The sequence below is a fragment of the Serinus canaria genome, chromosome 1 (genome assembly GCF_022539315.1).
Source record: "Serinus canaria isolate serCan28SL12 chromosome 1, serCan2020, whole genome shotgun sequence".
In the NCBI taxonomy this organism is placed as follows: Eukaryota; Metazoa; Chordata; class Aves; order Passeriformes; family Fringillidae; genus Serinus; species Serinus canaria.
Window position 1 is genome coordinate 95,965,332 of NC_066313.1, and position 24,116 is coordinate 95,989,447.

The following is a 24,116-nucleotide window of genomic DNA, read 5'->3' on the forward strand; positions in this document are numbered from 1 at the left end:
AGGTACTTCTCTGTGCTGTTTGCTTACTTGTGTCTTTGCACATACCAGTTAAAGAGAGAGGAAAGCAAAAATAAAATTTTGGAAGATACTTGGTGAAAAATGTTCTACACATAGATCCTTAGAACAAAGCTTGTTTGGAGGTAACTTCATGTTGTTGTAGTTTCAGACTGAGAGGAGCCATTCTGTGTACAGTGAGGTGTGTAATAGGTACAGTGCACATTTTGAAAAGCCAGTGGTTTTGTTCTTCATCGTTCTGTACTGCCTGCTATACAGACAGGAGTCTGGAATTGATGCTGAAGTGTTTGGAACCTGTCAGTGGCTCACAAAGTCCACAAACAGACTTTTCTGGCCATGTGGAACTGCCCTGTTTTTTCCATGATGAAGTGATGGGCACCTGCTGCTGTATTTCTGCTTGTGTGGCAGGAGAGCTGACACGGAGTGTTCTCCATGGCAGCCATGGAATCCCTGGTAAAAGGGATTGGAGCCCTTACCTTTCAGATCAGCTACACAGCATGGACCCTTGTTGTCTCATGACTGGCAGCAGGAGCAGTGACTTCTGGAGGAGGAATTCATAATTCATTGGAGTGTCTTCTGTTCTCAATCTAGGCATAGGCTGCCATTTAGAAAAAATCTGTTTTAGGCACTGAGGAGATAGAAGCTAATGAAATCTATGACAAAAACAGTCTGATGGGGTTTTCTAGAAATGTAGCTTCTTTGCAATTGTGAATTGCCATAGAGGAGTTCAATATAAATTTTTGAGTTGTACTTGAGGTTTCCTCTGGTCCCCCAAAGGATTTAAAGGTCGAGTGAAGCCTTTAGCATCCTTGACTGTTTGGAGTAAGAAGGAGTGGTACTTGGTGAAACTGTGAATAATTCAGAGCATCTGTGGTGGAAAGTGGGAACAGGAGAAAAAAAGTTTGGAATTTTTTTGCTTCAGACAGTGTTAGAAAAGTAGTTAATGCTTAAGAAAGAAAAACATTGAGCTGGAGACAATTTCTGAGCAACTGGTGCAAGGCAAACTGGCTTTATTCATAGACCTTACTAGGAAAATAGAAAAAACTAACACAAGGTACAACAAAGGTGAATGCCTTTATTTTTTGAATAGCATTTGCATTTTCCTGATGATGCATGATGCAGGGAGAAAATTTCAGGCAAGTGTGAAGAATACAGTAGTCTTATTCTACCTTTGACCAGAGCATGGCTGTGTTGCAAAATTATTGAGAATGGCAGGAGTCAAAGGGCAAAAATACTCTTCTAGCATTTTGTTCTTATGATCAAATAAGAAAAGCAGTCTTGGACAAAAATTCTACCTTTGGTGATTGGTTAATAACAAGCTTGAAACTCTAAACCCATTTGTGGGATGATACTCATCAAATTTCTTTTAACTGACACACAAAAGTTCAAAAATAGAACACATTTAGATGAGGACTAAAACCCTTCTGCTTTCTTACCCGTCAAAAGATTTGAAAGCGTGTGGGTTGTAGAAGATGAAGGAGATTTGAAGTCATTAGGGTTCCCTTCTGTACTGAAGTGATTTAGTAATAAGAGACTCAGTATGAATTAAGTTTTTTACTACAGCAGAAGGTGTCTGGGCCAGTTAATTTTCTTCTTTTGAGTTTCTGGCAGGACTACTTCTCTGGGGGTTTATAGGACTCCTCTCTACAAGGACAAGAAGTCTTTCAGTGTCCTTGATCTTGTATCCAGAAACTATTGTCCATCATGTCTGTGTGCCCCTCAGGAGAGTTTCAATAGCAGGGTATGATGATTGATTTTGATAGTATCTCTACAGATTCCTTAAAACTTTCATTTCTCATTTTTTCAAGTTAAAGTGGTACGATAGAAGTAAAAGTATTGCAGTAGTCTTCTGGGACAGGAGAGGGTGAGAACTGGATTGAGAAAGAAGGGTTTCATTCCTGAGGCAGTGGAAGATGAAATATCATAGAGAGATGGTTACTGAACTCCACTTGTGCCACAATAATGTTTCCTATTTGCAGATAGACGTGCCCTGCAGATACTTCAGGTGTGGTATTCTTACTTTTTAAAAATGAATAATACAAAATATTTTATCTCTGGCGTTCCTCTCAGAACCTCCTTGGGACTGTTGTGGCTAGAACTGCCTCTGTGCTGTGGAGCTGTGTGTCCTTCATAAGCAACTCTGGGGGTGCAATGTGGCTTTTGTTCAGGATGTCTTTCTTTTATGATGGGTGGGAGAGGGACTGACCTGTGTACTGGTATGTGGGAAGCAGAGAACTGGCTTTTGTACCAATGGAGAGTTGAAGTGAAGCCAGGCTGAGTGGCAGAACTCGAAATTTGGAAGTTTTTTCTTCATGTAAATATTAATATACGTAAAGGAAGCCAGCGTATCGACACTGTTACTCCATTTTCAGCACTGAATTGCTTGTGCTATGTGGTCAGCCTTGTGTGAGTCACTGTTGCCCCTGCAGGCAGTGCTTTTCGGAAAAAATAATTCCTGTGCATGAGGAAGTACTATGAGAAACATCAAGATGTTGGACAAGATGATTCCAGGACATTGAATATCCAAATGGTAAACACGACATTATAATGTGAATCCCCATAATAAGCATTCTGTCATTTCAGCCATCCACCACAGTTGCAGCAGTTCAGGGGCTTGCTATAAAACAACATTAGAATATTATCCTTCCACAATTTTAATCCAACTGAGGAAATGCAAGGTAGATGCTTAAAAAGTTACTAATACCTAAAGAGAAAGTATACATAGAATATTAATATTTCTAATTATTTATATTTAGGAAAATGATAGGCCTCCATATAGTTCCACATACAGAGGTTTTAAACAATTATGAAGATTTTTGTCAGAAACTCTATGGATAATTTCAGTTTTTGATAGCCTGTGCTGTGAGCTAACAGATATTAACTAAAGGCAACACTGGGAGAAAATAAGGTAGAGGGAAAAAAAGCAAAGGGGTTTTTTTTTTGTAGTTGTGTTGAAGGGAGTTTTCAAGAGGAGCTGCTTTGATGGGAACATTTTGGAAGACATGCCCCAACTGTGTCCTGAGTGTTGTGCCCCATTAGAGATTAAATATGCTAAATACAATTGGGATATTCCATTTAACATAGTGTTTTACCTAAGAACTCTCTGAAGAATGCAGTTCTACCATTTATTTTCTCTGCCATATGACCATCTGTGAAGCCATGAAGTAAGCAGAGATTAACCTGAATGGAAAAAAAATAGCTGCTAATTTTAAGGTGAACCAGTTTACTTTCCTTGGCACAGGAGCAACTGTGATGTGAAGCAGGAGATGCTGGGAAAATGGGAATGCTTTTGTGTCAGTGCCAGTTTATGCTGTTTTAAAATTACAGCCTGAGAGCTTAATTTCCACTAGTTCAGGGAATAACTATATTTATAACAGAATTTACAGGCTTGGGCTATAGAGGCGGCACAGTTAAAAAGTCTGTCAAGATTTCTATAGCAAAGACCTATTGAGAGGAATCTCCAATTGCTGGTTAAAAAACCAGTTTGGGGCAATATTACATACTTATTTTCTGTAGATACTATTTTTTAAAATTGAATTTTCAACCTATTTAAACATTTATTTTTTCCATGTTTGAGAGAAGAAATGGTGTTGCTTTCTGTGTTCATTATTAACACTATCTGAACTGCTCTGGACATTAGGCTTTAATAGCATTCTTTAAAAATTCAAACTGTTCTAGTTTTGATCTTTAAAAAAGAAATGGATCATACTACAGATTTGCAGTTCTTCTTAAGGCATGGTTTATGCTGAGTATGTTCTGCATATCACATAAAGAACATATCACTGGTACAGTGCAGGAGACTTTACATATGATCTCATGTTTCAGATCATTACTCAAGCACAGGGCAGAAAAAAGGCTGACCTGAAGATGTTTGCTGTGGCAGAGCTAGTACATTATCAATCAGAATGTCTCTCCACAGGACACATTGATTCCTTACACACCACTTCAAAAATCACCACTTCGGAGATTTAATGAACTGATTGTTACTGCCAAGCAATTCGGAGAGATCAGGTTTTATATTTCTGCAGTAGGAATGTCAAAATCAAGTTGAGGGGATATTCTAGCCAATCTGCCTTGTTTTCAGACCTCTGCTGGCATGGTGCAGGCCTAGCTTTCACAGTGAAGTCTGACACCCAAGAGCTGTGCTCCTAAAGGCTGTCCAGCAGCCGGGCTCTCCACTGCCATGAGCAAGCAGGGATGGACAGCAGGCAGTGAGTAACAGCAGTGCCAGTGCTGCCTCTGCAGCCAGGCTTGATGAAGTACAAGGTGCATTTTCTTTGTCTTTTTGGTCTTTGTAAGTGCTATAAATCTAGGCAGTCTTAGTGTGCTCCTCCTTTGCCTGGGCAGGAAGGAAATGGCAAATGGTGATCAGTGGGCTGAGGGATTTATCCAAGATCACCAGCATGGAGGTAGGATTTGGACTGGGAACTCCCAGGGCCTGATGTTTTCCCTCACCACTAAGGCATCCTCTTGACTTAAAGATTACCAAGATGACTTTGTTCTTCCCCCAAGCGAAATGCCTGACTTGTTTATCATTCCTGGCATTTATCTCCTCTTTGCCATCTTTTGCCCTTCATGGTGGCCACTGAAGAGAATTCTTGCAGACAAGCAGAATTATATTCAACAAGTGAAGGGAGGTGTAGAAAAAAATGCAGTTCACTTGCTCATTTTTTCAGACTGTTCAGGCAGCTGAGAATCCTAGTCACCTCTGAGAGTGAAAACCTTGCTTTATTGTTATCATGTGAGTGTTTATTATTGAATTGTACAAGAGCTACAGGAAAAATTATGTCTTTTTTCCCTGTGGAGCCACTGTGAATTTGCATCTAATGTAGGTGCATACAGTGTCTCAAGTGCTAATTTGTATCCCACTGATTTTATGAAAGTCTGGAGGAGTAGATCAGATGTAGACATATTTATAGTTAAGTAGGACAGTTATTACCTGTCATATATGATATGGTTCTGACACCATTAATGTTTTAAGGGCTCAAAGAAAGCTTTCAAGGGAATTAGATGCACCTTAAAATTCACTAATACTATAATCTTTACAAAGATGGGCCCTTAATTTGAATGCAGAGAGTTACAATATTGATCATCATCACTGTCCTATGCTCCTACAAATTATCTGATAGTTTGATGTACTTTACTTGGGAATTTAAATGTCACTGTATCCATTTAACAGATGGTGAAATTATAGCACAGGGTTTGTGAAACACATGTAATTAAAATGAAAACTGTTAAATGGATGGGTATCCATTTATACGGTCTTGATAAAAAAGGTTACGTTCCTGTGTATTTAACTGCAGTGGTTATGATTCCAAATACTCTGAAGTGTTATTTGAAGTCTGAGGATGTAGTTAAGCTGACATTCTCACATTGTAGAGTGGCTCCTGTCTAAAAGAGGGGAGGGACCCTTTCTTTGTCTCTCAGGCATATGAAGAAAAAGGAATTTTTATGCTCAGCTTGACAAGAAACTGCATGAGAGAGTGTTGAAAGCGTATTGGATTTGTTCCTTGTACGACTGTTTTCTAATCAATTCCTTGGATCAGAAATGGACTAGTTGCATTTATCTGGGATAGTGTAGCATATCTGACATTTATGTGTTTGATTAGCCTTGAAGAACTTATTTTTAAGTGTTCTAGCATTTTCAATATAAGATTTAAGCCATGCCTTATGGCAAATACCAGTGTTTGAATATCGTAACAGAAATGTTTTTCTACTCCTTGAAAATAGAGTACTTAATGTAATTGATAAACCAAATGATACCTAGCATTCCATTGTAATGCTCTACTTTACATGTAAATTGTGTTTTGAAGCACCATATTTTTTCTCAATTGTGATTAATCCTTGAAATGAAGGGGGAGGGTTGAGCAGCTAGTTTGTTTTTAATGATACATCCCTCCTTTGGGAAAGATTAGCTATGCACAACTTCATTGAATTTAGCAATTTATAATCACTTGTTGAGTTGTCTGTGGAGACCAATTCTGTTCCTTCAGGAGAGTTTGTCAGGTTACATTGTGCTCTGCTTTTCTAAAGAAAATAATTCTTATGTCTCTATCTGTGGCAAGAGGTAGTAAATTCCTTGCTACGATTTGAATTTAAATAAATCTAGCACATAAAACTAAGCTGTAATATATTTGATGGGTGGAGAAAAGACAGAAATGGGGAAGACAACTAATTCCAATAATGCTCTTATTTTGTAGGGTTTTGGTTTTCGTGCCAAAATTTGATTGTATTTGGTGTCGGGTGCTCATTCCTATTTGCCTGTCTGTCACATACCCTTAGCTGGCATTTAGCTTTTTTGGTTACCCTGCCTCTTCTTCCTGCTCTTTCCCTTTTTCAGATTGTACATAGACATGGATGGCTTGACTAATTTTGGTAAAAGACTTGTTTGTTGTCCTCTGAACCTCTTAGTTCCACAGGAGAAAGTGGAAACGTGCAGTAATGTCTAGCTTAATCCCTGCAAGTGAGTGGAAAAGCGTGTGTGCAAACGTTGGGTATTCCTGTGGGAAACTATGGTGGATCCTTGCTAGCTGAATCGTTTTTTGTGTGGAGTCAGTACCTCACAAAACATTTCAGATTACTGGGGAAACACTGTCACTTGGGAGTGCTGCTGGGCCCTTTTTGGGAGCAGGAATAGTAGCAGAGAGTGCTGGAGCAGTGGGATATAACTGTGTGGGCTCAGAGATGCTGCAGCATTTTAAAGGTTATTTGGTGGGAGAGCTTAATGGATAATGATCAAGTGCAACGAGATTCACATATTCAGTCAATTTAGCATGTTGTGTAGCAGTGTCATGGCCTTCCCTCATTCCAGCACAAGAAGCAATAAAATGGTTTCCTAACAGAGAGAAGGTCGATGCTCCTTCTCCTGCCAGGTGTTGCCCTGTGTGTGTGATCTGCAGTGATGTCGTGGGTGGTTTGGTTTGATTTTGTTTTTTTCCCTAAAACTGAGCTGAGAGCTGGCATTTGAACAAGGAATGGTGATGAATGAAAATGCTTCCTGTTCCTTTTATTAAAAAAGACTGAAAATTAGCACTGTGTGTGTGGGAATGAGGGAGAATGACAAATTCACCAACCAAAGGGTTGAACTCAGACTGTTAGAAATGACAGCGTATCTTTCTCCTGACTGAAAGAATGTCATAAATGTAAATAGATCTGCTCACCTCTGCTCCCTTGCCTGGGTTTTCACTCTGTATTTCACAGCTATGAAAGTACTTGGATGTCAAGTGAATCATATGAAGTACAAGAGAGAAATAACTTTTTTTTTCCCTCTCTTTTCCCCTCCTCATTTTCCACAATTGCAGCCACAGGAATAAATCTTCAGGCTGGCCTCACCCTTCAGGGACCTGGAGCTTGAACCAGGGGACACCTTATGGATGGGAGATGACGGCTAACAGAGATGGAAGAGACTACTTCATCAGGTCAGTGGGCAGCATGAGCTGTGCAGTGTGGGGCACAGCACTGCAGCCCTGCTCCCAACTGTATCCCCCTGGAATCCCAATTCCTGCTTCAGCCCAACACGGTCAATGTCCACTGCTTTGATTTATGGCACAGAGGTAGCTCAGACTCTGCTTTCTGCTCTTTGCTTTGGTACTTGGTTACTTCATTTGCTCAAGAGAATGTTGATAATGTAAGGACCTGTAGTAATTCTTTGAGAATTACAAGTAAGGTCATTAACAAAAGATGAATAAAAATAAAAATGCTGTGTTTAAAGAATGAGGCAGAAGGTCAGTTCTGACTGAGACTTCCAACTCTCCTCCATGTTGATGCCTTAGGATTTAGCTTTTATGTTTTTCAGATCCTGTACTGCTTTAGTTGTGTGACTCTAAAACTCCACAGTCTGTCAGCTACTGTTCTCCTGTTTTATTCAGACAAAGCAATTCCTCTCTGGGCCTGAAACTCAAGGACACCTTATTGTCTCAGGCCCAGAGAGATGTAAACAACAGTGAAGAGGGGGTCCAACTTGAAGTAAATGACTTCATTACCTGAAATGGTAATTGGAGGATTAATCCCTTTATAGAAACAGACCAAACTTTTAACTTGTGACTGTTGTCCATCTTGGGTAAAGCCTCCTGGAGGCTTTTGACTGCCCAAGATGCACCTGTTGAAGGCCTTTAATGAAGACCTGCTTTTATGCTCTTACTTTTGTCTAGCCTCTGTTTTAGGGAGCCACTCCAAGGCATCAATGTGAGGTTTTTTGTTTTATTTAATATATTTGTTATACTGGTAATAAGAAAGTGTGTGTTTGGATCCTGTATAGTAAATATACTAATTCTGAGCTTTCCCATAGCTTTCAGCTCTGGTTTAAAAAATAAATATCAATATGTATGGTATAATTGTAAACATAATTGGCTTTTCTTTTCCCGTCGTAAGCTGTGCATAATTATTTTTTTAAGTCACTGAGGAGGTGCCTTGGATAAAACACATTTTGCTGTTCTAGCAAATGTACTCTTAGGTGGCTTTGGAACTTCTTGTCTAAAAAGGGGTGATGGTAGGGTTAGCAAAACCATTAGCTGCTTAGCATTCTTTTCTTTATCTTACATTTCATTTTTAAGGTTAGCATTTTGATCTGTTTTTGTAAAGTTTTGGCTTTTTAAATTGTTATTTAATTTTTGTCTTTATCAACCTATTTAGAAACTTGCAGGTGCTTGAAAAAGTCGTGGATGAGAATTAGAATTTTTTTAACACTGAGTAGAAGGATCAAACATATTTTTTAAAGTCTTTAATTCTCTCAAGATCTTTCAACTGCAAAAAAATAAATTCTAAAGCATAAGGCTGAAGATCCCTGTAACTGTGCTTTACTTCCCTAGCCCTTTTGCCCACGGGGTATGCCTTGGCTTCCTAGGAGGCATTTGCTTTCGGAGCCAAAGCAAGATTTGTAGCAGCCTGGTGACCTGAAGGCTTTCAAGATTTAGAGCAATTTCAGACCTGTCCAAATTGGAACAAATTTTCTGGGTTAATGAGGGCTCAGAAGCTGACTTTGAAATGTTGTTTTCTTGCTTCCACAAGTGTTTGTCATGCTTCGGATGTCTGAAAGATGGGCAGTAGGAAGCTGAATGCCAGGCACAATATAACTGAATTAGCATAGGTTTTCTGCCTGAGTTAATTAGGCTTTTCAAGAAGTGTAGGTGAGCCTCCAAAGTACTGTGCAGATGTGAGACTCTTGTTTCTGTTACTCAAGTTAGTGAAGATACCTGCACATCTCATTCTTATTTTATGCAGGCTGTTGGCATGTTTTTGTCTGTGTGAATGAGATTGATTTGAAGGATTAATATCCTGATTATGAGGAGAGGTGCTACATTTGATTGCGCCTCTTTTCTCACTGGTCACATAATGGGATGCTGCACTTGTTGTATAGCTGTCAACAGCTTTAGCTAACGAAAAGCAGTGCCTTAGTACTCATTAATTTTGCAATGTGGGAATGTTTACTACTCCTCTGTAGCTAATGATTATTTTGTTTATTTTTTTAATGGCTTTTAGGATCTTAAAGTGCCACATCCCTCTCTTAAATTGAGAAAACTGCATCTAAGAAAGAAAAATCCATAACAGGGAAAGCCAAATTATACCTTAGGTAATATGAGGCCTGTGGTTGTTTTGTGGTTAGGGTGTTGTTGCAGGTTTTTTTCTCATGCTCTAACAAGGTGCTTGTTTTTCATTCTCTTTTGGGCTCTGGTCTTCCTTCCATTTTTCTCTGCATCTGGAGAGCAGACTATGAGGAGAAAAATAGTCTGCTCTGAGAGGTAAAGGGCATGAGGCCTCTGTGGAAACGGATCTGTGGAAGCCTTTGATGTTTTGTGCCAGACTTTCCAACCCACTGGAATCTCTGAGCAGTTTCAGGTGTAAGGTGAACAGTGCTACATACCTACACACTGCGTGGTTTGTTGTCCATATTCCTACAGGACATATTCACACATCAAATGCTTCACAGCAACAGCATTGCCTGTAGAATGTGCACAGATGTGTTTTCAGAGTAGTAGTGCATCTTACATGAAATGATGTAAGGAATGCATTAAAAGCCAGTACTTCTGGAAACAGAATGAAATCAGGAAACCATTTAGAGCCATGTACTGCTACCAGCCATCCACCCTTGCTAGGGAACATCAGCCCAGGTGGCTACTACAGTGTGACTGGGTAGTTCCATTACATATATCTTGGTTTTAGAAGGATGATCAAAGAACAAACAGAGCCAGTGACTTGCCAGTGATTCCTGTGTGGAGGCGTACATAGTATTTGTCCTTACAGTGACTGTTATTTGGCAAAGCTCTCTCTGGCTTTCAGAAGAACTGCTTTTACAAATACTACATGAGACTATATAAATTAAAACAGGATTTAATTCTATTTCCTTAATTTTCACATGTAGATTTTAGGAATGCTACAGTGAGATGATTGTTGACTGTTATGCCAATAAAGACAGGAGAGAGATCAGTGAGATAGCATTTTTATTGTCTCTAAGGCTTTTTATAGCCGTGCAGATTAACAAATTGCATTGCACTGAAGGAGAAAAAGCAATTCAAATACTTTGCTTGGTTTCGATTAAAGATGTATAAACCAGGTATTATCACCATGAAATGTATGTGTGAATTCTGTACAAGCAAACACCATAATTCATAGTGACATCAACTGCTTTTTAATTAAATAATTTACTTTGTGCCATATGCACATATCCATTCAACTGCAAGCAGACATATTGTAATTTTGAAATTGTGGGAAGAACAGAGAATCCAGGAGAATCTTCTGGTGAAATGAAATGTAATTATATAGTGTTGGTACAAATGCTTTAAGGCATGAATGGGAAGAGATGTTTATTCTTTCTGCTGAAGCAAATTTGATTTCTTTCAAATCTCTGAAAGCCCTTATGACATGAGCTAATCAGGGGCAGCTTCCATCACCAGGCAGTGCTTTTGTAGAAGTGTGAGAAGAATCTTTTATCAAAATATTTTCAGATGTTGCTATCAATTCATTATCTCTTCTGTACAGATGGCACAACCAGGGTCATTCTGCAAACCTCTAAAATATTTTTTCTTAAGTTTAGGCCATGGTACATAAAAGTTTCAGAACTTCACCCATTCCCTTTTAACTTACCCCTTTTACTTGAAATAGCGTTATGATATAAGTAATAAATTTCAGTAGGGGAGGATGGCAATCATCTAGTATTCTCCCAGCATGTTTCTGTACTCCACAAGCTGTATTAAACTGGACTTATATTATGAAATAATTTGAATATGGTATATTTAACCACTTTAAAGTCCTAAGTGTTTTATTTGCATCTATTATATATGCTGTGCAGTATATGATTATGAGAAATTCTGTAATGTTAATTTGAATAAAAGCATGACACTTATTAAAAATGGTTTTGTGTGAGTATAGTATTCCAGAGAGCAGAAGGAGCAGAAGGTTTTGGCTCATTTTGTATACAAAAGATTAAGACTCACGGCAATTTTAGGTCCTTATTTTTGCCACTGCTGTGAACTTGCTGATTTTTGGGCCTGTACATTTTTGTCCTTTCCTTTCTAGAAATTTTTCTGCTTGTCAGATCTAGAGGGAAGTTGATAGAGGGAAATAAACAGGCAAAAGCTAATAAAAAGTCAATCTTATGGACAAAGCAATAAATTTTATGTTGGTTTTGCTCTAAGCCACTCTTTTCCATGGTCTGATGAAGTTGCAGAATGGTTTAGCATGGAAGAATCCTCTGAAGGTCAGCCTGTCCAGCCTCCTGCTCAGACCATGGATATTACCAGGTGATGAGCATTGCTGCCACACTGAAATATCTGAATGGTTTGAGAATAGGGTTGCAACAGAGTTGTATTGTCTTAAGCTGCCCTGCAACTCCACTTTAAGGTGCAAGTGGAGGCAACATTCACTGGCTTCAAAAGTCACACCTTTTGAAGGCATCCTATTGCTGTTTAATTCCTAAGGAATGAGATACTTTGGTATTTTCATGGATCTGGTTTCTGTCATTCAAATAAAGACCAGAGAATGAGAAATAAAATTAGCTGAAAGGAAGTGTAGCTCTCCTCATGTGAACTTAAAGTAACGCTGGTTCCACTGGTTCCACTTAGATTCTCAAGACAGAGGGGTCTGTTAGGTCAGTTTACTGCCATATCCTTGTTTGCAAGAAGTGCAATTGGTTGTGTTTATTTTATTTTGCTTTATTATTTTTATTGATTGTGTTTACTTATTCTTGCTATTGCCTGGGAGAGGATGATGGGGGTCTGTCTGTGCTTCCACTTTGGCTTGCTCCCTGTTTGACTCCAAGGACCCTTGACCATCTGTACTTTGTGCTTATTAGCTTGCTTCTGTGCTCCAGTCTGGAACAAACTCAGCAAACAGTTGGGATCCCAGACAAGAAATTAAAGGAAGCACACCCAGAGATCAAAGCCTGCAGCATTATCACTGCTTGGCTTGAACCCACGGGTCAGTCTCCAGAGCACACAGCAGAACTGGGAGAGTACTACCTGTCAAAAGTCTTTCTGAATTATATTTATGTTAATGTGACGTGGTTGCTAGGGCAGTTGAAATGACTAAGTGACCCACCCTGTGGATGTGGGAAACTCTGAGGATGTAGGCTACTTGGACTTCAGCAAAGTCTTTGATATTGTCTCCCGTGGCATTCTCATGGAAAAGTTGGCAGCCCACATCTTGGACAGGTGCTCTCTTGACTGGATTAAACACTGGCTGAATGGCTGAGCCCAGAGAAGGGTAGTAGATGGTATCCCATCCAGTTGGAAGCCAGTCTCTGGTGGCGTTCCTCAGAGCTCAGTACTGGACCAGTCCTGTTCAATACCTTTACTGATGATTGGGATGAAGGGATCAAGGGCACCCTCACTGTGTTCACAGACAACACTAAGTGGGGAGGGAGTGTTGATCTGCTGGAGGGTTGGAAGACTCTGCAGAGGGATCTGGACAGGCTGGATCAGTGGGTGAGGCCAGTGGTGTGAGGTTCTGTTGAGTAATACACTCCGTGCAGGTAGCTCGGTGTGCAGCTGCAGTGGGAGCTGCAGGCTGAGCTCTGTGGGGTGGGAGCTGGCACTACAGGCTGTGAACTGCCAGCCCCAGCATGACAAAGGGCACAGGGCCCTATGGCCCAGCCAGGTGGGACACTCCGAGACACAGCAGGAGCCAAGGATCCCAGACTTATTCCCTGTGCTAAAACTGTAAGGATATAAAAGCCCAGGTTTCCTTTTTTCAGAGTCCCTCCTCAGAGGCATCCAGCTCAAGCTGTTAGTTTGTTATTGCATCATGATTAAATTATTCTAAGCATCAAGACCTGTGAGACCTGGTCTGATGATGAGTGTGGAGTGTGTAGCTGTAAAGGGGCCTTGGTCCCAGCTTAGGTGGTGCAGATGTGAGAGTGACTCCTGGATGGTCAGACAGGGACAGCTGAACAAGTCCAAGTTGCTGGCTCTTGCACTTCAGTCACAACACTCCCTGCAGCAACTACAAGCTTAGGGAGAGTGGCAGGAAAGCAGGCCAGTGGAAAAGGACCTGAGGGTGTTGGTTGACAGGAGGCTGAACATGAGCTGGTGTGTGCCCAGATGGCTGAGATCACACACCATTGAGATGGCCAACAGTATCCTGGATTGCATCCAAAATAGTGGGGCCAACAGGACCAGGGAGTAAGTAATTGTTCCCCTGTACTGGCCACTGGTGAGGCCACACCTCAAATCCTGTGGTCAGTTCTGGGCTCCTCACTTCAAGAAAGACACTGAGATGCTGGAGCATGTGCAGAGAAGGACAGCAGAGCTGCTGAAGGGTCTAGAGAACTGAATCACATGAGGAGCTGCTGAAGGACCTGGAGTGTTCAGCCTGGACAAAAGGAGGCTGTGGGGAGACATTACTGCCCTTCTCAACTGCCTGAAAAAAGTTACAGCAAGATGAGGGTCAGCCTCTTGTCCCAAACAATTGACAGAAACAGAGGACATAGCCTCAAGCTGCACTAGGGGAGGTCATCAGGAAGAATTTCTTCATGGAAAGGGTTGTTAAACATTGGAATAGACTGCCTAGGTGGAGTCACCATCCCTGGAGGTGTTCAAGAAATGACTCTATGTGGCACTTAGTGTTATGGTCTAGTTGACAAGGTGGTAATCAGTCAAAGGTCGGACTTGGAGGTCTTTTCCAACCTAAATGATTCTGTGTCATGTCATATTTTGATATCCTGAGCTCCTTGTTGTTCACTAGTGGTTTTATATTTAGTATCAAAAATTAATTCTAGACTTCTTCCAGGTGTATCTGGCAAGCTTAATTATTTTCTCTAAGTTATGTTATCATGCACATTTAATCTCCATGATTTTTGGCTTATGAAATCATTACATTTAGGTTGTCCTTGTTTGGCTTAGTAGCTGTGCTATTCCTGAAACATGAAATTACTAAATGTCAGCTTTTGCTCTGTACAGAAAATAGAGATAACATGTCTGTGTTCTTTGATAGCTCTCAACATCCTAAATTCTCAAAGCATTCACAGTACAATATTTCTTTGCAATAAAACAATGTTATGATATTCTTCTATATTCAAATACTTACCTAAATTTTCTTCAGTAGTCTTCATCTTATTCTTCTAGTGCCTGCTATGCTCAGAAGAGGAACTCAGTTGTGTTTTCTGAAAGTTCAGTTCTGTGCCTGTTGACACATCCTGTCTGGCCTGTGTGCTCCTGCTTGTACACCCAGTTCCCACAGCTGGCCAGCAATGTGGAATGACACAACACAATCAATAATGGTACTAATGGCCTATCAATCAAGCATCCTGCTTATTAAGGACCACTAATTTATACCAGATGCAAAACTGAGGCTCACAGCCTGCAAATCACTTTACTTCAAAATAAATAAGCACAGAAGATGATCAGACCATTCAGCAATTTTAAAAAATATTATTTTCTTCTTTTTTATGTCTAGTCTACCCCAATTTTCTCATATATGTGTTCTGTAGGTGTTTGTGTTGTTGGAAGGTTCTGAAAACCATCAATGGGTATAAGTAAAATATAGTGAAAACCTGGATTGTTGTTACTGTGCTGCTCCTCTTCTTGGGTTCTGAAAAGGCTGTTGTTATTTTACCTCAAAACTACCACAGTACATAAGGCCATAACAAAAGTTGGAGGTCACAGGAGCCACCTTCTGCCCTGTAGGTATGATATTACATAGCACTTTATTGAGCATGTTACATTTTTTCATCTCTAAGTACAGAAACAATGTTGACTGGGTTCAGAGGGGATTTATGTGATATTCACAAAAATATGAGCAGCACAGCTGCTGCTGCTGCTTCGTTCATGAGGGCACTCATCACTTGTGCAGGGCACCTTTCCTTGGGGTGAGGGCTGTGAGCGGAGGCAGTCTGTGCGCCGGTTCAGTGCCTCAGCCAAGGGCTGACTGCTCTGCACCTCTTCGGGCATCTCTGCTCCCAGGTGAGGTGCCAAGGGGAAAAAAGGCAGTGGAATCACACTCTGGCCCACTTATTCCCGAGTCCCTAAAAAAGGGACATCCAATGAGATTGAGTGGCAGGCAGTTTAACAGTGATAAAAATAGTACAACCTATATAATTAGCAAATAGAACTCTCAGCTACAGGTTACAGTAAAGCCTAAAATGCTTCATAGGATTGAAATGTACATTTGCAAAGTATATTTGTAATAAGACTTTCACTATTAAATTACATAGGATTAAAAAAATTAGAGCAGATATAAAATCTTATGTTTCAGACAAGCGGGTGAGTCAGCTGCTGACTGCCTAGGGCTAGGACGAAACTTCCTGTATTAATCAGGTTATTCTATAATTACAAGGTTTCTTGCACCTTCCTCTGAAGCGGGTACTGAGTGCTGTCAGAGAAAGAATACTGGACCAGGCGGACAACAGGTCTGATTGGTATGACGATTCTTGGCTTTTTCTATCTCTTTTATGTTGGTTTTTTTTAATCCCTTGTCACTAATAGGGATGGTTGATGTGAATAGTGTGCTATTAGAGAAAGAGGGCTACTCTGCCTCTTTCAGACTGCATACAAATTTGCTTTCTGTTGCTAAGGATTTGACCTACTCAAGGACAGGATCATATGGTGGAAGGGGGAGTGGGTCTAGAAGAGATGAGCAGCAGCAGGGATACACAAATGGAAGGGACTGTTTAAAGCAAACCTGAATAATTTGAAAGGAGAAGAAGGGAAATTGTAGAGCAACCTGTTTATGTCAGTGGTTTGCCTAGAGACTCCTCGGGTATGGAAAGTATTGCTAAATCATCTCAACCTCCTGAAAAGAGAGGCTGATTTAACAATTGTCCTTCCTTCACAAAGAGATGTTGCTCTAGCCATAAATACAGCAGTCATAAATAGGGCAGACAAAGTGATGTTAATACTGCCTGGGATAAATTGTTGTTATAATGGAGGGTATGATAGCATGGAGATGACGGTTTGTGGGGTTGTTTTATTTTAACTAGAGCACGGAAAAATGGCGAGTTCATTTCATTGTAAGGCAGCTGTACCTAACCTGGTTAGTGTGCTGTAACTCAGGAGCTAGTCACAGCAGCGTGGCTCCCTCCCTCTCTACTGGCTTGCAGTTTTTGAGTCCCCTCTGCACACACATAGAACCCTCACTGACTGAACCAAGAGTATTTCTCACACTGGAAAGGTGAGGGGGGTTATACAAGAAGGTGTGAATGTGGGTGAGACTCCTCAGAATAGAAGAAGCTTTTGCTCAGTCATTTACCTTGGGTTGCCTGGATGCAATTATACCGAATGGACTACAGGGAATCAAACTGTGGGCCTCTGCTACAGCAAATTTGATGTTTCTGAGCTAGTCCTCTGTGTTTTCTACAAACACAAACTGGATGGGGACACCATGAAAATCAGAGAATATTGCATCCTGAGCACTGTTACTCTTGTGTGTTTGAAGGTGGATTAGGAAGGCATAACACTTCTGAAGCAGAACCTGTATTAAAAAAAAAATAAAAATCAAAGTGCTCTAACCCAGGATCACAGAGTACATTAACACAGAGGTGCAAAGATTAAATCCTCAGTACTGTTGGAGTACACAGTGTTCTAGGTAGGTATTTCATATGGAATAACAGGAGCTCATCTGTGAATTGAATTGCAGCATGTAAATGCTTTTGTAGAAACATTGCTTTGGTACACCAAGATACCCTTCCTGGGAGTGTAAAACAATTTAATTCTTGTAAACAGTTTGTGTGAGAATGATAGTCCCCACTGGAGTCTGTTTTGTCAAGCATCTCTCTCCTAAAACAGTGTGGTCCCTGCAGAACTGAGATTAAAGGTGTCAAGTTCTGGTTCTGCAAAGCCATGGAAGTGGTTGGAAGAGTGGCAGTGGTTTGTAAGAAGTTAAGTCTTATCTTGGGTCACATGCTGCTATCCCAATTAATGCAAACACAGAGACTCTGCATATGAAATAAAACCAGGCTATGTAAAAGTAAGGAGGGGAATACAGCCCTAGAAAACACCTAAAAGGTGTTTTCTGCAGCTTGCACATGGAGCCTTAGTGGCCATGAGCTTGCAAAATTAAATAAAGCAAAGCTGTCTGATACTTGGTGATGGAACTGAGACCTTTCACAGCAAAGGCCAGGTGAAAATTTCCCCTAGAGCTGCAGTTACGACATTGAGAGAAAAATGTGCTGGAGCTGGGTGATAGAGCTGAAAAAAAAAAAAAAAGGTATGAGAGTTAGCACACTCTATTGCTGCTGTTTAAATAGCACAATTGAAGTTTACCAGTTCATCATGGTGTATGAACAGAATTTAAAATGAGTTACTTAATGTGTTATGCTATGCTAGGAAATACAGTATTTCCAGCAGACACTCATGTACTAAAGAACTGCATGCTGATGTATATGAAAGTCAGCACTTAGGAAGCCTAATTCATTCTGTTGGACTAATTTCTCTCATATTAATATATTTACAGTTTTCTGTAAAGAAAATCAAGGATAAGCCTGCTTAAAGGTTCTTATCTGGACTGATATTGTAGAACAGGAAGATAATTTGTTTTAGAAAGATAAGATGAAGCTACCAAAACTTTACTGAATTTTACTTATCATTTACTTTTAAAGTGCCGTTTTTATAATAAAATACTGCCTAATTATACTCAAAATTCTCAGCTCCCAAATATAATTCTAAGAATCCTCATATTTTATATATTGTCATATATGTATAAGATTCAGGTAAAGAAATAGTTCAACTGAACTCAAATTAATCTAGTCACTGACAACATTATGACTCACTGCAGTATTTTGAAAGCTGTTTATCTCAAGTTCACTGGAATCCTGGACCGTTCCAGAGAAGAACTTCAATTTAAAATAAACCAATCAAACTGTGTCGCTGAGCAATTAAATATCTCCATGGTAACAGGGATTAAGCACATAAGGTAAAGACCTGCTGACAGTGCAGAGATTATTTCAAATTTCTGGCTCTTCCAGCAGTAGACAAATGAATTTACATTTTCTGTATTGAACATTGGGAGACATAAAATGAAAGCGATTGAGCTACTTCTGTGACATCTTGGGACTTCAGACAGTATTTTCTTGACAGGGGAAGTAATTAGCTGGAATTACAAGAAGGAACTTAGCAGACAGATACAAATAAGCAATTGCTCATGGGATTTATTTAGCTCTTCATAATTAAAACCTGGATAGGCATATTATTTAGGATACAAATAGCATGGAAAAATCTTGCCATAATTTAAAAAAATTAACAGCATAATAGCACCATTTTTCTTCTAATTTTTAAGTGATCTTAGGTTCACTTAGGAGAGAAGGTTATTTTCAGCTCTGCTATCAAGTAGTATTTTTAATGAGAAATGTACTTCTAAAGTTATAGTGCAGATAGCCATACTGATATTCAGTGAAGACATAGGATGATGCTTTAATCAATCCTAACATCTTTCTGATTCTCTCTGACTCTATTCCTAGCTTTTTCATAGGTATTTATTAAAACTACTGGAAATGCATATCTGCTGGCATGTGTAGTTTTCAGCTTTCAGTTATCTGGCTTAGGGTAGGTTTGTTTTTCTTTTCTCAGATTGTCTTTTGGTTCCTAGGGACATAGAAAGACGTGGAAGGGACCTTAATGATCAGTCAGTTCCCACCACCTGCTGTGCACAGGGACACCTTTCACTAGACCAACCAGGGCAGTTGCTCAGGACTGCATCCAGCCTGGCCTTGAAAACTTCCAGCAATGGGGCATCCAAATCTCTGGGCAACTCGTGTCTTCCAGTTCCTCACTGCCCTCAGAGTAAAGAATTTCTTCCTAGTAACTAATCTAAATCTAGCCTCTTTCAGATTAAAACCATTGCTCCTTGTCCTGTCACTGAAAGCCCTTGAAAAACATCTTTCTCCAGCTCTCCTGTAGGGCCCCTTAAGGTACGGGGAAGGCAGCTCTAAGGTCTCCCTGGAGCCTTCTCTTCTCCAGACTGAACAACTCCATTTCTCCCAGCCTGTCTTGTTAGGAGAGTTGCTTTTCTGTCAAACTGTGGGAGGTGGAAGTGAGCTGTAGCTCTTCATCCTGTATTAGGCACTTGTAAACTCTGCAGTGCTTCTGCATTCCAAATATTCTTTCAGTATTTTGAGCTCACAATATGTTGAGATGAAAGGTCTATGTTTCCCACCACTAGTGCTTACTAGTCTGAGGTTACTCTTGGAGTCATGCTGTTTTTATTCTTTGTGGCAGGATGGACTTCCTACCCTTGCAGATAAGACACTTGGAAAACATTTTATGAGACCAAGTTGTACATGGACCCGCAAATTAACCTCTTCAGTCAGAATTAGAATTTACCTACCCTGTCAGGCTACATTTTGTTGTCTGCTGTTGGTTGTGGGAGTCCATACAGTCTTGGATGTCTTTGGTTCCCTGTTCATTTCAAGCATAAGCTTAGGTCTCTGTGTGTAAAGAGACAGGCTTTTTAGCAGTGCTCTTATTAAGAGACATTGTTTCAATTGTCCTAGTTGTCTGACACTCAGCTTTATGTTAGAATGTCCTTCCTTGCATATTGAGGTGCAATTTTTTCTTTTTGCATCTTGGGATGAAAACCTTTTGTTGAAAATTCATAATAAATATGGCAGATATATTTAAAAGTCATCATAACTGGTACGTTCCTAAAGGAAGAGATTAATGCTAAACACATTTGGTAGGAATGAGTGTAGAGTGTCTGTTTATGGCTGCACTCTTTTACCATTCAAAAAAAGCCATGGTAAAGCTAGCTCCTGGCATAAACATCCAGCAAATGTAGAAAGAAGAAGTACTGAAACATGGATGAAATTTCAGGTAAACTGGAAAGTCAGGGGTTTATGGAGGAGGTGTCTTAAGAAACAATTTCAAAGATAAAGAGAGTTTCTGAGTGCTGTTTTAGATAATGCAGTTCCTGGGCTTGACCAGGTGGGAACAACAGTTTTACCTGGGGTCTAAAGAGATACTTCATATTTCTGTTCCTGTTTATAATCCCTTTTGTGCAGTGTTTTCTTCTTGCTGCTGTGTTTATTGGTTTTGTTTAATCCAGTCAGTGCCTTGAGCTGGACAGAAGAGACTTGGCAAAAAGCCATTCTGATAAGAGACATTTTGGGTTGGGCCATGAGGGGCTGATTTTGGCAGCTCACAGTAATGACATTTAGAAGTTTTGTTCCATAATTCCTGTTGCCAGCATCCAATGAAGATGCAGTTCCACCCTTTTACCAGGGTCCTATGGAAGTATGAGCTAGTGATGTATCTCTGAGAAGGAAACCGTAAGCATAGCAGTGGTGTTACATGCTGACAAGTTGTAACTTTCCAATCAGGAATCTTTTCAGTTAAAATATACATATAAAAAATAGGGATTTCAATGCCTTCAAACACAGACCAAAATTGTGGCTATGTCTTGAAAAATATTTGGTTCCCCAGAGTGTCACACTATGACTAGCCAGAAGTTTCCAAAATGCTTTTGAACAGTGCCTGGTAAGAGAAATCCCAACATCAGTATACTCAAGCTCCATCTGAGACAGCCCTGTTAGTTTCCCTGACTAGAATTAATTAACACAAGTGCAAGCTAATGGGCAGATCATAGAAACAGCTGCTTTCATGGCATGAGCCTTCAGGAACACTGTTCCTGAAGGAGGAACCCTATCACCTGAACATAATGTGTAATAGATGCACAGCTGGTTTCCCGGCCTCGCCTCTGTGACTTGCATAGGCAATTGAGCCCCGTGCTGAAAGCCTGAGCACCATTAGGGAGAGTGACAGAACAGGGCTTCATGGAGAGCTGCCTGGAGGGGGAAGTTTAGTTGGGTGGCTTTAGTTTAGTTGGATTTTCTCCATAAGATTCTTCTCCAGCAAGCTATACTCAGAGTGAGCTGGCATATCCCAGCCAGCCTTAGAAAGAAAGAATGTCATGACTGCCCATGCTCAGGATTTGTCAGTGTGAAACAGCCAGGTGGCAGTTAGCTTAATGGTGCTGTTGTTGGACCTTGAACTCACATTTAAAGAATTGATCAGCAAAACCTCCAGAAATTTGCTCCAAAAATTTTGGGTTTTGGTACTGGAATTTTTTTTTTTGTTATTGTTTTATTGGAGGTTGATTGTTTGTTTGTTTGGTGGGGATTTTGTTTGGTTTTTTTTTTTATTTTGGGTTTTTTATTTGGTTGGTTTGGTTTTGGTTTTTTTTTTTTTTGTTTGTTTATACTACAGGAGCACAGGAAATCTGCCACATAAAATTGGGATCCTCATGTACTAAGTGGTTACATTTTAATTAGCAGATGCTAGAAAGACACTGACTTTATTCTCATTATGGGTGGCAAATCTAAAGCATGAAAAGATTAAGTGAATTTTTTAAGGAGGGATTTACTGTCACCCTCTCCTCCCCAAATCTCTGTTAAAGCTTAAGAACTGAATGTGCATTTTTTCATAAGTGCCATTCAGTGACAAATTAAAGAGCTAAGTTATCCACATGTTGCCAGACTAAGCATTGTGCCATATTTTAATGTCATAATGATGTTTTAATGTAAATATTAATGATAGAAAAGTGATTTTCTATTAAGTTTTTGGCTAAATTTTTATAGAATACAGCACAAATGCTGAATGCTTTTGCTACATGGAAAAGTAAAACTCTAGTGTTTACTCTAACCAATCAGTGTCTTATTCTCTAATGAGCTTTTAAGTTCCTTGGATTGTCTGCCATTCCTAGGCTACCATAAAGGTTAGCATGGACAATCTGAAAATTTATTTGGTTTCTCAAGCAGTTTTTACAACTCAGACTGATCTTTCTGCTACAACAGCTAAGCTGTTACTGGCACCTGACTTTGCTACTCTGAAAATATTCTGGGGTAGCTTTGCAAGACAGTACTTGCAAGTGGTCTGTTGGCTGCATTATAGAATGGCTGCTGCTTTCAATGAATCTGAAGAGCGTGGTTTTTACTGGAGAGCTAAATGTGGATATATATGAGACTTAGGGGGATTCTCAGGGTGAAAACTTGAAGGTAGAGGAGAGAGAGGCAGCAGAAGCCAGGAGTGGTTTATTGCAGTCCCAGTTTCAAGATTCAGCATGATGGCATAGAGTAGTGTGTGAGCATGGAGTATGTGTGTATACACACACATAGATACTTGTACAGTGCTGATGCTAAGAATTGCAAAAAGTGTGTTACATATTTAAGAAAGACATTTTTAATCATCTGGATTTATAGTCTAGTTTATAAAGTCTCAGATCTTTCTGTGATACGCATGCACCTGAAAACTGTTATAAGATAGGCATAATTAGCTGAATAACTACTTCAATAAATACATTGCAAAAAAAGGAACAGATGTGTAAGGAAAGGTTCAAAGGACTGACCAACATCGAGAACTTCATAAAAAGCAGAAACTAGAGGGCTGTAGTGAGGTTTTCAGGAGAGTAGCATGAATTAGTTCTTACAGTGGCTTTTTATCCACACATAAAAGGAATGGGAGTCCTCTGCACTTTACTGTGTTTGTCTGTTTACTTTACACAAAGACATGATTAAGGATTAATAACAAAATCTTTCCAATGATCTAAAAGTAATTGTTCAAACAACTGAGAAGAGGAATCTTGATTTATTAGCTGATTTGCTGAGAGAAATCTAAGTATCATCATTTGAGTATGTCACTGGAAAATGCTGTTGTAGAGATAGGGAAGTGTTACTTTTTGCAGCTAGACATGTTTGAGAGGGGGAATTCAAACTGTAGCAAGTGCAGAAATTACTGTTAGAATGATTTTGGTAAGGGAAAAAATTAGGGAGACAAGAACACATAGATTTGTCTAATACAGTAAAAGTAAGATAAAGAGGGAATAAACACCAGGAAGAAGCAAGAAATATTTAAAACAAAAAGTATTTTGTGGCAAAAAAACCAAAAGACACTATATATTCAAATTGCAAGAGAGAAGACCCTTAAAGATTAGAGCAATGGAGTTAATTTCCAAGTTTGCAGCCAGAGCACTGGATTGAGTAATCCAAAATGTATTTACAAGAATGATTATTGGTAAATGTTTAAAGGAGGATATTTGACACATTTTATATGATAGATTGTAAAACAGCAAGGGATTGAAGATGGTGGCAAACCAGATCATTCCCATTCCTGTTTTCCTGCAAGACAAGTGACACTTCACCTCTTTCTTTAGCATGTAGAACATGAAATCTAAGCAACACATTTGCAAAACAGACTTAATCCACTATATGCTCTTAGAACCTTTTGCAAATATTAATGAAACATATCTAATTATCTCTGTTAGACAGATTACTCGAGGCAATTTAGATTGCCATATAAAAGTGGAATAAAAATCAGTGTTTTTAGTTACCATATGGGTAATAAAAATACTTAAATGGGATGATATTCAAGGCAATGATATCATTTGACCAGGCTTTTGGAAAACTGGATAAATGCTCTTTTCTAAATTCTGTCAGAGAATGATGAATAATCCCATTTTAAAAAATGCTTTCATTGAAAGATAGGAGAGGAAATATTTTTCTTCTGAAGTGTTTATATGTAGTATCAGCAAAATGTTTTTCTTTCTCTGGATAACGGGCAATATCATCAATCTTATTAAAGGATAAAACATAGAAGTAGTCTGCAAATATAAGGACAAGTTAAAGGACTATTTCTTTCAGGAAGTTTTGATTTTTATACTGTTTTCTAATTACAACCAGCATCAGT

At 39.5% G+C, this 24,116-nt stretch overlaps 1 protein-coding gene across 1 annotated transcript in view; it reads left to right on the top strand.

The window, feature by feature from the left end:
- Window positions 1–24,116, top strand: part of FRMPD4 (FERM and PDZ domain containing 4) — a 295,852-nt gene that overhangs the window by 178,899 nt on the left and 92,837 nt on the right. Inside the window, exon 2 of the mRNA XM_009089651.4 lies at window positions 7,317–7,433. Within this exon, the coding sequence (XP_009087899.3) occupies window positions 7,317–7,433 (117 nt within the window). The remainder of the gene's footprint in view (window positions 1–7,316; window positions 7,434–24,116) is intronic.